The 14,517-nt window shown below is 39.7% G+C and overlaps 2 protein-coding genes across 3 annotated transcripts in view; both read right to left on the bottom strand.

The window, feature by feature from the left end:
- Positions 1 to 14,517, bottom strand: part of fyco1a (FYVE and coiled-coil domain autophagy adaptor 1a) — a 219,484-nt gene that overhangs the window by 198,925 nt on the left and 6,042 nt on the right. The window lies entirely within an intron of this gene.
- On the bottom strand, positions 6,006 to 9,278 carry LOC127570312 (C-C chemokine receptor type 9-like). The gene is made up of 3 exons (XM_052015741.1): positions 9,207 to 9,278; positions 8,160 to 8,639; positions 6,006 to 6,819 (listed from the first exon to the last, which is right to left on the bottom strand). The coding sequence occupies exons 2-3, from the start codon at positions 8,602 to 8,604 to the stop codon at positions 6,608 to 6,610; spliced, it is 657 nt and encodes a 218-aa protein (XP_051871701.1). The 5' UTR covers positions 8,605 to 8,639; positions 9,207 to 9,278; the 3' UTR covers positions 6,006 to 6,607.

Genomic DNA, 14,517 nt, shown 5'->3' with positions numbered 1-14,517 from the left:
TGAATATTGCAGAGGCAGTTGAGTTCACCATCAGAGAATTTTAAAATTCAACATCTTATCAGGCAGAAAGCAGTGAAATTATGAACAAGTAGTGCACTTAGTGTGACGCAGCAGATTTTTATGTCAGAATTTATAGTGTAAGATGGTCACAAAGGAAACGCTGGAAAAACTGAATCTAAGGCTTAAAGAAGGAACAAGGATAGGATATTTCATATTGGTCCTGAGGATCCTTTTCCTTAAGTTGTAAATGCATAACACATTATCATCACTGATTAACTGGACTCTGACAACTTGCACTCATTTCTCAATCACATTTTATTTACTTGTGCACAAGAAGAACAGTCCGGCCCTTGTCACCAAACTATTCTAAAGTTTCAACAGAGTTGACCATTTAAACAAATGTTGATCAATTAAAATTTTTGGTCACCTGAGAATCCTTTATTTGCACACACAAAATACCAATCATGGTCCACTAATAAAAGGTGTTAGTAACCAATAGAAACTACAAGGTAATGGCCAATAAAACTTCAGAGTTAGTAAAGTAATCATCCAATAGTTGGTGTGTGCCTTGCATCCTTCGTTTGCATCCTTATCTTGGTATGCTAAATGGGCTCGGGTCCCATGCTGTGCATAGAGGAGCTATGCTCTCAAGGACCTTTCTCACCACGGTTGACTACATACCGTCTGTAAACTATCTTTGCCTGCACGTTATCTTAACCCTTGCCTTGTCACAGCATCCACAATGCAAGGTTCAAAAGAAAGATGCTATGAGGATTTTCCCCTTGTTGGATAAATCAGAATAAGCAAGCATAGTTTCAGGATAAACACAAGCTATTTAGTTATGAGATAAGGAGATTTTTTTTAACTTTGAGAATTTGAAATCACTGGAATTTTCTACTCTAGAGACCTCTGGGTGCTGAACCATCAAAGCTAGGATAGATTTTGAGAGTACAGGGGAATCAAGGATCATTCAGGAAAGTGAACTCGAGATCAACAAATTCAAAAATGTTTTCTTAGCTGCTTTTTGTGTGTGTTTATCCTTTGCTGAAATGAATGTGCACTGGATACCAATGTATGGAAGTGATGTTATATGTCCTTCCCATTAATTCAAGAGTTTTCTGCAGAATTGGGAAACAGTCTGAGTAATAATGAACGTGGAAAGTTAGATTCAAATGTTAAGTGAATCATAGTTTACTGCAATGTATTCTGATTGTTCCTTTTTTAAGCAAATTTCTGTAGAAAATGGATAAACACACATAGATGCATATTTTCTATTCAAAATTTTCACATTTTTCCTCAAATTTGAGTTATTTGCTAAGTAACAGATCAAAAATAATTAAATGGGGAAGAGTAAGGAATGGATGAGCAACAGAAAACTGATGGGGTAAATTGTTGAACTAAATTACCAAATTAAGAAGTAGAAGAAACTGATCAATAATTTTTTTGAAGTCCTTGTGTTGAATTTGTCATTAAACCTAAAATTATGCAATTAAAAACTATTCCTATTCTGAACTGGAAGAGGGTGGTGGATTGGGAGCTGGGTGAGTGGGTGCAGGAATGGAGGGAGTAGTTGTTGTTAAAGGAGAAGAGAAAGTCCTCGCAAAGTTGTTGGCAGGAGGCTTGGGTAGTTTTAACTCTTTGGTTTGTTACTATTTGAGTGGTGGACCATCAGGCAGCACCTTGTAATAACTCCTAATTGCAAACACATTCACTGTTTCTTTTCTGACAACATTCAGTAACAGCCATTCTCTTCTCAATCCTACTTCTTGTACGATCACTGGCCTCCCAGCACTACTGCCTCTGTTCATATCAAACACACATTCTTTTATGTTCATTCCTTCCCTGTGTGCATTTTACCTTTCAGCATTTATGCTATATACATAAATTGCCATGCAATCCACTGACCTTTGCAGCAGACTCAAACTAAGTCGTCCTTCAGAATATTCTGCAGCATATAATCTGAGAGACAGAGGGAAACAAATGCAGCACTCCTTGCATTATCATCCATACTCAAGCAAAGCAAAGATCCCTTGGGCTCGGTGGCTTTTGTGGAGCCATTATTACTGCAAAAGAATAGTTGGTGACTTAGCCTTAGCAGAGTGTCTGGGTGCTGATTTTTGTTTCTCATTTTCCCAGCAAGTAACCTGCAACAGCCACAAATGCAAGTGGCATTTTCAGGACTGTCATCTGTTACTACCTAACTTCATTCTGCCATTCTAGTTTTGTCGCGTTCTCCTAGATACCTCAATATACCAACAGGCTACTGCATAAGATACCTCGAAGAAAGACAATACTCCTGAGGATGCACTGTTGAATGCTTTATGCCTTTCAGGCATCAGTTCAGACACTGACATTGAAGATGAATTATACAGGGAGCTGGAGAGATCTGTACTTGATTCATTACCATGAACCACGCAACAGCAGCCTGTATAAAAAACATAGATAACCCAAGAAAGATTTTGCTGAAGGAAAAGGACCTTTGACACTTCAACTGAGCCATTCAGAGAGAAAGAAACAAAGTAATGTATGATGTCTCTCATGGCTTCTGGAAGCCACCAAGCTGTTTACAGCCAGCAAAGTAATATCGAAGTGTAGTCACTGTTCCAGGAAATTGGTGCATCATATTTGGTACACCACAGGTTCCCCTAGAGATGTGTGTGAAAATGACAAGATACTCTTGTTTATTGATGGTTAAATATTAGTCAGAACACAGGATATGATCCTGATCCTCATTGAAATAGACCCTTGGGATCTTTTACATCCACTGCAGAGAGCAGATGGGTCACATCCAAAGAATGGCACCTCATAATAAAGCACTCATTTGGTACAACACAAATGACAATCCTGATTTTTTTTATATGTGATTAAGACTGGAGTGAGTTGTGAACACAGACCCTTTTGAAACAGGAATGATCAGACTACTTGACTGAGCCATGGTTGTTACTGGATGAGAAAATTTTATGACCACCGGGGATATTGCCTCCATGACGTCACTATGAAAACATTCAAATATTTTGCAGTTTTGAGGGCATCTTGAATGGATGGCACTCAGAGCGTGAACTCAAAGTTGTGCATTATCTTATTGAGGCAATTGTTCAGCATTGGTGAGGGGGCTTTGAAGGAGTGACGAGGTGGAAACAGGACTCAAGAGCCCTTCTCTTGAAGATTCCTTTTCCACACTCTCAGCCATTGTGTGCCAATGTGTCCCTTGAGTTAGAACAGTTACATCTGCAGATAAGGTAAAGTTGTCTGTAGCTTTGCCTGATCAGGGGAGCACCTTGTTGGATCTGCAAATCTTTTAAAGAAAAGTACTTAGCTAAGAATTAAATGTAAAACAATTGTGTTTGCACTTGTTGATATATGTGTGGTTTTCTTGTGGGTTAGGTTCTGTATTTTCAGTGTGGTTTCAGTTTGACATTGGATTCTCATCATTAAGTGTGAGATGGGTTAACAAGACCATAGAAAACAATGTGTGACTGTGGTTAGTTTTACAGTCATATAATGAAAAGCAGTTAAAAAATATGTAGAATGTTGATTAGACCACAATTAGGAGTATTGTATATAGAGTCACAGCCTCGCACAGCACAGAATCAGGTCCTTCACCTTACGATATCCATGCTGATCTTTCTGCCCATCTACACTAATCCCAGTTGCCTGCATCATGACAATATCCTTCTATGCCTTGCCTATTTACATGTCTATCTAAATGCCTCTTAAACATAATAATTGTATCTGAATCCACCACCTCCTCTAGCAGTGAGTTCCGGATATCAAACACTTTATGTGTGAAAAGAAACTTATCCCTAACATCACCTTTAAAACTCCTTCTTACCTTAAACCTATGCCCTCTTGCTTTTGATGCCTGTACCATGGGAAAAGATTTTGACGATCTACCCTATCTCTGCTCCTCATAATCTTATATACTTATATTAGGTCACCCCTCAGCCTCCTTCACTTCTAAAATCAGCCTATACAATTTCTCCCCATAACTAAAGTCCTCCAATCCCATCGACATCCTAGTGAATCTCCTCTGCTGTCTCTCCAGTTCGATCACAATACTCGATTCCCAGCTCCCTTGTCTGAGGAGCTGCTTGGCCACAATCCGTCCTCTTGGTTCAATCTAGCATTTGCTGTGTCTTCCCTGGGGATAGTGTCTTAGACTTTCATTCTAACTAGCTAGACCTATCAGTTTAAATAATAACTAGATGTTCAAATTACAACCAATAAAAGGAAAAGGTATCACAACATTTTGCTGTGCAGTTTATAGAGTCATTGACAAGATAACACAATACATTGTCAGATACATGGTGTATTTAGGAAACAAAATCTGCATTATTGAAGCATTCAGTAACAGAATTAACTGTACTACCCTTTTTCTGTGTTGCACTGGGAGTTTCAACTCTAGCCTGTGCCCTTAAGCTATTTGTTTGTGTTATAAGGCAAGTACATTTATCTGTCAGATCAATTTTCTCTTCCATTTGACATTTTTGACCACCAGAGTGGTGAGGGTACACTAGTGATATGACAATGATTACAATGGCCAAGTGTGAGATGTGGTGGATCCTTGGATGATGTTGCACATTCGAGTGTCAGTTCCAGATATCATCTTACTAATTGGTCAATTTGATTTATTTTTTCTTATCCTTCAGATCTTTTGTGTGCTGGATGACTTGGGTAAAGGTTTTATGGGCACTTGCCAACTGTATTCAGCCCTAATTTAACTTCTCCAGCAGGAGTTCAATATTGATGCAATATTCTCTCTCTTCCTTGTATGCCACCCTAGGGATAATGGTGATTAGGCTTTGATCCTCTATCATGCAATTTCAGTTGGTGCCTGTCTGGAAACCACACACCATACCCTATCCATATCCCTTCCTGGGTAACACCAATGTTTTCGACTTCAAGGACTCTTAATCCAACTCTGTTACTGGGCACCACTGCAATCCCTAACGCCATGCCCTGGGCTTCACCTCTTGTTCTTTTGTAGCTCTGATCCAGCATGGAACCTTTCCTGGCTTGCCTGACTGAGGTCCTCCCTCAACTGCTTAACTTGTTTGGTTAAAATCCTGGGTTTGTTGTTCAGATTCACCAGATCAAGGGTATGAACCATGGACATCCCTGCCCCATACAGGGCCTCTCTGCTTGTGATTCTTCAGTGTTAGCCTGGCCTTACCCTCATACCCCCCCCTGTTCCCTGTCACCCGTCTCAGTACTCTGCAGGTCCGGTGTCAGTGTAACTTCTTTAGATGGGGAGGGCACTGCTATAGTAACTGGATTCATGTTATGTTCACCACCACAAGTGCCAAGTCATGGTGGATGCTGTCATATAGGACCTTGCCTCTGTTGTTCAGAACGGATCTGTTTCGTGGTCATATGGCAACATTCTGGATAGGTTGGGAGGCGTACGCTCACTGCTGGGTTTGGTCTACTCCTAATCTCAAACTTAGGAATTCTCCCTGCTTTAGTCTACCTTGGGCACCTTTGCTCAAACTCCAACCAACCCCATCTCTAGGCCAATGGTTAGGCACCCTACTTCTGAACACCCATTTATGGACAATCCCCACCAATCATCCATGATCCCCACGTTCATGTAACAAAGAGTGGAATTCCCATTGCACCTCGTGTACACTGTGAATTGATTGTTACAACCAAAAATTATCATTTTCTCTGGTTGAACTCAGAGGATTCTATTATCACACTCTGCCACATCAGGTGGATCAAACCGCAAATATCCAGGGTATCTCCACATCACATATTGGGTAAGGACAGTAAATTTATACAATAATAAAAAACAAATTCATCACTGTCTCCTTGGTCCTGGTCCCTGTGTCCCATCCATGCACCCTGGGGAAATATCAAAATAAGTTTCTGTTGAGAGCTTGACTTAGTATTTGCTTTTACCTCTTGATCATCTGCTATTTTTTCCTCATGTTTCTCCCCCTCTCCCTTACCTCTGCTTCTATACCCCCTTCATTCTTCGAGACTAGGTTAGAGCTTGGATCAGAATAACAGTTCTTTATTCAGCACAAGCAAACACACAGGACAGAACTGGTTGAAGAATCTCTGGAAACTCAAACTACATTGAGTTTTCATATATTTTACATACGAAGGCAATAACAAGCAATCAAATACAATTTCAATAATTACAATCTGTAGTTTACCTCAATTTTTTGGGTATGAACAAATGTTTCCAGAGAATTATACATTTATAATGAGACTTTATCTTAAGATCAACATTGAATATCCAAAGATCTTACTTGAAAAAAGGTGTTTCACAGTGATATTCTAAAAGCTTCTAAGGACAAAGTCCACACATCCAAAGCATACTCTTTTTTTCACACTTTTGTGAGGGAAAGCTCTTTGACGTCTGTTTTCAGGTCACCTGAAACGTCGACTGTCCATTTCCCTCCAGAGATGCTGCCTGACCAACTGAGTCCCTTCAGCATTTTGTCTGTTGCTCCAGATTCCAGCATCTGCAGTCTCTTGTGTCTCAAGGAATTCTTAAGAGTTCAGTTTAAAATTTAATTCATAAAGTATTCTGAGAATTTGCAGAAAGGCATATTTTTAATTTTTTTTTACAGAGTATCAAACTTGCATTTCAGTTTCATCATTTTCTCATTCTTTTGCTTCTTACTACTCTTTGCTTCTCACTTCCCTGAAAGTGGCATCCTTGAAAGTAGGCAGGGTGGTGAAGAAAGCTTTTGGCACACTGGCTTTCATCAGTCAGGGCATTGAGTATAAAAGTTGGGATGTTATATTGCAGTTGTACAAGACATTGGTGAGGCTGCATTTGGAATATTGTATTCAGTTTTGGTCGCCCTGTAACAAGAAAGATGCCATTAAGCTGGAAAGAGTGCAGAGGAGACTTACGAGGATGTTGCTGGAACTTGAAGGACTGAGTTGTAGAGTGAGGTTGAACAGGATATGACTTTATTCCTTGGAGTTTAGGAGACTGAGAGGTGATCTTATAGAGGTGTATAAAATCATGAGGGGCATAGATAGGGTCAATGCACACAGTCTTTTTCCCAGAGTTTGGGAATCAAGAACTCCAGGCCATAGGTTTAAGGTGAGAGGGAAAAGATTTAATCGGAACCTGAGTGCCAACTTTTTCACCCAGAGGTGGTCAGTACATGGAATGAGCTGCTAGAGGAAGTGGTTGAGGCAGGTACATTAACAACATTTAAAAGGCACTTGGACAGGTACATGGATAGGAAAGGTTTAGAGGGATATGGGCCAAATGCAGGCAAATGGCACCAGCTTAGATGGGAATCTTGGTCAGCATGGACCAATTAGGCTGAGGACCCTGTTTCCATGCTGTATGACTCTATCCCTCTATGACTCTATTGGCTTGTATCAGTAAGCAACTTTTCACACTGTGAAAAACAAAGGGATTATAATCTATATTAAGTGGAAGAAAAAAAGACCAGAATTAGAAATTGACGTTTTGTCTTTTTAAACTTAGAACAGGACACTAGGAAACTCTAAGTGATTCTGAAACCATTTTCCATTATGTTCAATTACACATATTGATATTTCCAGAATCCTTTACAAAGGAGACACAGTTGTTTGACTTACACATGATCATTGCTGTGATGTTTCACGCTCAGTTTTCAGATACACATATAATTGTCTTTGACTGATACATCCAACATCTTTTAAAATCTTGCAAAAATTGTTTCTAAACTTCACTCCTATAAGCACATACATTATAGGATTAAGGCAGCAGCGTACATAGGCAATGCTCTCTGTTACAATAATTGCGTAGTCTATATTTGCATAGTATTCACAACTCCTGCTTTCTTCACTGACAATCCATAGAGTTTGCAGCAAAAGTGCAATATTGAATGGGAGTTCACAAATCATAAATACAATAACTACTGCAACTATAATCTCTAATGCTTTGCTTGAATGAAAGCCCTTAGCTTGCTGCAGAGTTTTTGCAATGATCACGTAGCAAATGATCATTGTCACAAAGGGTATCAGAAATCCCACCACCATCTGCATTACACAGACTCCTACTTTGATGATGTTTGAATTAGGTGGATAGTTCATATGGCATATAGTTTTACCAGAGTCATCAGCATTTGTATCACTTAATATAAATTCTGGAAGAGACAGGATGATAGCAAGCACCCAAACCCCTCCACAAATAAACATACCATGTATTATTTTATATTTTGGCATTTTTGTTGCTTGAACAATGGCATGATACCTGTTAATGGTCATACAGGTAAGTATAAATATACAACTATAGAAGTTGACGGTGTGCACGCCATTTACAACTTTGCACATAAAAGTTCCGAAAGTCCATCCAATCTGTGCATCAACTACCAAGAGTGGCAGGGTGCAAAGTAGGATCAAATCAGCAATTGCTAGATTCATCATGTAGAGATCTGTTATGGTCTTCAGTTTCTCATAAAGGACCTTTATCACAATGACCAAAGAATTGCCCAGAAGCCCTGCCACAAATATGATTGCATATAAACTGGGCATATAAACTCCCTTAAAATCTGTAACTTCGGAATTATCACAAAATGTCTCTGCATCATTAACAGATGTGCTGCTTTCATTATATTCATAATATCCATAATCATAATATTCCATAGTTGGGCACCAGGAACTGAATCTGTAGAACAGACCTGAAATAAAATAGAGGGACTTGTTATGGACTGGGACAGAACCCTACCTGCCGCTTCCAGCAGACAAACACAATGTACTCACTAATCAAATATAAACTAATATTTCATTAAATAACATCAAAAGTACTTATTCCAATGATTTTTGTTGCAAAATATTACTCACTTTTAGGTGAACTCAAATCTAGTACAGATAGTTCTGCTATAACATGATAGTTATGTTCCTAAGGAACTTCACGTTACTAAAAGCCATGTTGGAGCAGAATAGGCTGTAGTTGCCTTCAAAGTACAGATTTCAAGACATTTTGCTGATCATGATCACGCTATAGCCAATACAGCCTGCGTAATGCAGAGAGTGTTCTCTAATCCATCAATTGCGTTACAACCAATTTGCATTATGGAAACACATGTTATAGCAGAACTGCCTGTACTTCATTATTCCTAATGGCATTTATTTTGTTTTGACACATTCATTTCAAGAAATTAAAATATAGCAGTCATAGTTTAAATTCATCTTTTAATGCACACTTTAAATGCATCTTTTAAAAGTGAAAATTGAAAGCAGCTTACCACAATTATGGAAAATTTCCAATTTAGGTAACGGTTGATGTGTGTTCCTTGCTTGAGTGTTAAGTATCTCACTGCTGCATACTGCAAGTGATGTTAAGCAATATTCATTGATGATCTTGCTTAATATGCTGAGGGAGGAACTACATTTGCTATTTTTACCACAGAGTTGTTTCCGGTAGTCCACTGCTGAATTGCTACTTGAAGCAGTAAGATAGCTATTTCCAATGTACTTTTTGTTTGTTTCTCTTTTGTGACTTTCGTAGAGTAATGCAATACAAACATTTCATTCTACAGCATCTTCTCTATTGCCTTGCTGGCTTCTCTCCTTTGGGTAAATATTCATTGCACCTTTGAAAATAATGACTGAGTATGGTTTTGCCATTCATGTGGACGCTGAATGGAACACAGCTTCTTTTTTGTGGAGCCCTTATTTTGCCTTTAATTCTTAGAACTCTTAATGACTTTGTGTACCTCTGTAACCTTTGTAGTTGTAACTGCCACCTCAGGTCTAGCCAATGACCACAATGTCAGTGGGTGCCAGGGTGACCATAGCCATGACCCTTAAATCTGGAACTAGCATGACACATAAGAGCCAGAGATATTTGTAATAGTTTTTGGCTCTCAGGCCATTCATTGGTGGGGATGCCACTGTCATTCTCTATTTAAAGAGAGCTGATTGCACTTCATTCCCAAGTACCAACAAGCAGTAGACGGAGTAATCTGGTGATACTGTATGATAATATTGCAGACTTCCTACAAGGTGCAGGTTGCCTTTGATTGTGTATATATACATCAACACCAAAATACACTGCTGTGGTTGAAAAAGATACTCCAGAACTGTAGATGTAACAGTTCATTACTCGGCATAAACAAACATAAAGGAGAGAACTGGTGGAAAAATCTTCCAAAACTCAACCTATACAAAGACAATAACAGGTGACCAACATTGAATATCCAAAGACCTTTTTTACAAGGTAGTTCACATCGATACTCTAAAAGCTTCTGAAGACAAAGTCCACTCACCCAAAACATACTCTTTTATCACAGTTTTGTGAGGAATAGCTCTTTGGACACACAAGCACTCCAAGTATTGATTATTAGAACAAAAATAACGACTACACTTTATGTGCTAAGTGACAAAATATCTCCTCTGTAACCTCATGTGATTTCATTCTGGGGTTGGAGACACAGGGCCCCTTTTATTTGTGTCACAATGGTTCAAAATATCTTAGCATTTCAAGATGTGTAATGTCTAGTTTCAATGTCCAAACATTCATCTATGGTTTCTCAGTATCAATGGATGTCACATTTTTCTCTCAGTGTAGTTGTAACTGGGGTTTTGCTGCAGTCCAACTGGCATAGTCCTGTTGTCTGTACATTTGGCCAATGCATATGGTCACACCACATTTGTTCTTTTCCCAATAACTAAGAGCTCCCATTATGTGTCTTTTCAGAGATGGCAGGCACGGTAGCATAGTGGTTAGCATAATGCTTTACAGCGCCAGCGACCCGGGTTCAAATCCGGCCACTGTCTGTAAGGAGTTTGTACGTTCTCCCCGTGTCTGCATGGGTTTCCTCCGGGTGCTCAGGTTTCCTCCCACATTCCAAAGACATACAGGTTTGGAAGTTATAGGCATGCTATGTTGGTGCCTGAAGCGTGGCGACACTTGCGGGCTGCCCCCAGATCACTCTACACAAAAGAGTGTGTAGAGTGTGTTTCAATGACCATGTGACTAATAAAGATCTTATCTTATCAAGATTGTCACATCAGTTTTCAAGGCATGTCTTTTAAATGGCTTGCTGCTGTGAGTCAGTAGCCTGCTCTCTTCACAGACAGTAGTATTTGTTTATGTAGCTGCCCTTGTAATTTCAAAACCGATTATTATTTGCAGGTTACATTTGGAAGGCTGGTTCCTACCTGTGTTAATTAAATCAATGGTTACTACAGTATATACCCTCTATGTTTTGCTAGTTCCTAACAGCACCACACTTGAAAATAATTCCATTCCTTTGATATGCAGTTTGTGTATGACAGTGCATCATGAAAGCTGCCTGGTATCCTGGACATAGTCACAATATTTTCATTCTGCATGAGTTCCCCTTGAGAAATACCTGCAATACCTGCCTTTCAGAAATACATCCTTGGCCCTCTTTTATTACTTTAAACATGCTACTGTTTGTCAGCATGTTCCAAAAATATAGCATTGATTTCCATGCACATGCCCAGCTCCAGGGTGAAGTCACCTCACTTGTACCCTCCACTCTCCTTGTCAGTCTGCTTGCCGAATGTATGCAGAATCGCATGAGCAGAAACTTCCTCCAAGTGAATAGGAAAAAGCCTGATGCATTTATCTCAGGTCCTTGTTAACTCTTTTTAAATCTTAAATCCATTTTCAAGGCTCCGATTCAATCCCTGTCCTAGCAGTCTGTCTGAAGCTTACTGTTCCCATCCTTGTTGTTATACTTGGCTCTTAGTTGAGCTTCAGGCCACAGTTCTGCACCATCATTAGGACATCTATTTTCACATCCATTGTGCTCTTCCTCAGCTTACAAAACCCTTATCTATTTATCTGTTTCCTTTGATGTAACAATTTGAACATTCTCCTGATTAGCTTCCTTCATTCTATCTTCCATGAACATGAGGTTACCCAAAACTCATCTGTCTGTGTCCTAACTTGCATTGTATCCCATTTGCCCATCACCCTGGTGATTGCAGATCTACATTCAGCTCTATTATGCATTGGGTGTCTCTGCTAGTTTATTATGCCATGTTGATCATCCTTGAATTTAATCTCCCCACAACTGGTGACTATATCTTATGCTACCCAGGCCTGGAGCACTAGAATTCCCTGTCTAAATGCTTCTGCCTCTTTACCTGCCATGCCTCTTTAAAGATGCTTCAAAATACTTATCTCTTTGACCAAGGTTTTGGTTATCCACCCTAATTTCTCTTCTGGTGCAGTGTTAAATTATGTTAATTTGCATTCTTGTGAAAGACTTTGGGAAGCTCAAGCTTGTAAAGACACAATATAAATTCAAGTTGTAGATGTTATTGTTGTAATTATCAGATTGAAGGGAGATGCATTTGAGAATAGTGCCATGTTACAGGAATGATAACAGTTCATGCAGTTTATTCAGTTCATTTATATAGGGAGTGGTGATTTTGGCCACGCACTCTGAGCTGTGCTGCACCAATGATTTATTTGCAATATTTTAAACTCCCCTCCTGGTTTAATAATTCTGCATTTCTTTTAATACCATAAGCACAATTATAGACTCTTGCCCTACTACCTTACTTTCCATTTGTTTCTCAAACTATTATTTTTATTACTCAGTATTATTATTATTATTACTCAGTACTTATCAACAAGCTTCAAAACCTGAGCCTTTGTACCTCCCTCTGCAACTGGATGCTGAACTTCCTTTTCAGAAGACCACAGTCAGTGCGGATTGGTAGTAACATCTCCTCCTTGCTGGCTATCAACACAGGCACACCTCAAGGATGTGTGCTTGGCCCACTGTTCTACTCTCTCTACACTCATGACTGTATGACTAGGCACAGCTCAAACACTATCTATAAATTTGCCAATGACGCCACTGTTGTTGGCAGAATCTCAGATGGTGATGAGGAGGCGTACAGGAGTGAGATAGATCGGCTGGTTGAGTGGTATCACAACAACAATCTCACACTCAATGTCAGCAAGACCAAGGAATTGATTGTGGACTTCAGGAAGGGGAAATCGGGAGAACACACACCAGTCTTCATTGAGGGGTCAGCAGTGGAAAGGGTAAGGAGCTTCAAGTTTCTGAGTATCAACATCTCAGAGGATCTACCTTAGGCCCAACACATTGATGCAATCATGAAGAAGGCATGCCAGCGGCTCTACTTCATTAGGAGTTTGAGGAGATTTGGTATGTCACCAAAGATTCTTGCAAATGTCCACAGATGTACAGTGGAGAGCATTCTGACTGGTTGCATCACTGCCTGGTATAGAGGCTCTAATGCACAGGATCAAAAGAGGCTGCAGAGGGTTGTAGACTCAGCCAGCTCCATCACAGACACAACCCTCCCCACCATCAATGACTTCTTCAAAAGGAGGTGCCTCAAGAAGGCGGATTCCATCATTAAGAATCGTCACCACCCGGGACATACCCTCTTCACGTTACTATTATCGAGGAGGAGGTACAGGAGCCTGAAGACCTACACTCAATGATTCAGGAACAGCTTCTTCCCCTCCGCCACCAGATTTCTGAACGGTCCACGAACCCATGAACACTAACTCGTTATTCCTCTTTTGCACTACTTATTTATTTTTGTAACTTATAGTAATTTTTATGTCTTTACGTCTTGCACTGTACTGCTGCTGCAAGACAACAAATTTCACTATATATGTCAGTGATCATAAACCTGATGAAAAACACAATGATGCTGGAGGAATTCAGCAGACCAGGCAGCATCTATGGAGAAAAGCAGGCGATCAATGTTTCAGGTCAAGACCCTTCTTCAGGATTGAAGATAGGAAAAGGGGAAGCCCAATATATAGGAGGGAAAAGCAGAGCAGCGATAGGTGGACAAAAGAGGGGAGGCAGGGTGGGCACAAGGTGGTGATAGGTAGGCGCAGGTAAGAGATAGCGATAGGCAGGTTCTATGTTCTAAAATCTATGGAGCTTGTTAGAGTAGGACTGTATTCCCAGACTTCAAAAAAAAAGAATTTGGTCTCCTCTATTCCAATCTTTCTCATCCCTCATCCCCAATTGCAATAAACTCATGATGTCCATCCTGATAATTTACCTTCATGCCTTCCATTTTAGAGGGAAATCTCCTTATATTCTTGCCAGCTGGAACCTTATCAGTTCTACTCAAAAGGGACCCAAGAGCTAAAATCACCTGGATTCATTTGACTGGAGTATGGGCAAATTGTTACATGCCACCATGAATTAAAATTTACTTCTCTGATCTTAAATCAAGATATGAATTCTTAGCAAATCTATTGAATATTCAACAAGCAAATGAACATTACTCAATACAAATAATATATTTGAAACAATGACAGACTCTACTAACATTTTCAGTGTTGAGAACAACAGGTTGATACTTGAATTGTGTTATTTTGCTTCTTAAATTCTATACTCTCATGTGGAGTAACAGAACTTGCCTCTTTAATGATAAATAGCGATTCTCTGAGGCTGTTTGAAATTACTGTGTCATTAAAGGTCTTGTTTTAGAATTGTTCTTGGCTTTCTTATAGAAAGCTTGGCATCTGTCGTGGGTGGTCTCATAGAACTGGGAGATGAGCGGGGCAGCAGCAAG

This window comes from Pristis pectinata, chromosome 5 (genome assembly GCF_009764475.1).
Source record: "Pristis pectinata isolate sPriPec2 chromosome 5, sPriPec2.1.pri, whole genome shotgun sequence".
Lineage (NCBI taxonomy): Eukaryota > Metazoa > Chordata > Chondrichthyes > Rhinopristiformes > Pristidae > Pristis > Pristis pectinata.
The sequence above is the reverse complement of the archived record's forward strand: the minus strand, read 5'-3'. Positions and strand labels throughout refer to the sequence as shown.

What these genes read in the sequence shown, in the direction of transcription:
- LOC127570312 (XM_052015741.1), bottom strand. Translation starts at nt 8,604, where the DNA reads ATGGAATATTATGATTATGGATATTATGAATATAATGAAAGCAGCACA. An exon ending in AAAATATAAAATAATACATG is followed by an intron (nt 6,820 to 8,159) that starts GTATGTTTATTT and finishes TTCTTGTTACAG; the next exon opens with GGCGACCAAAACTGAATACA.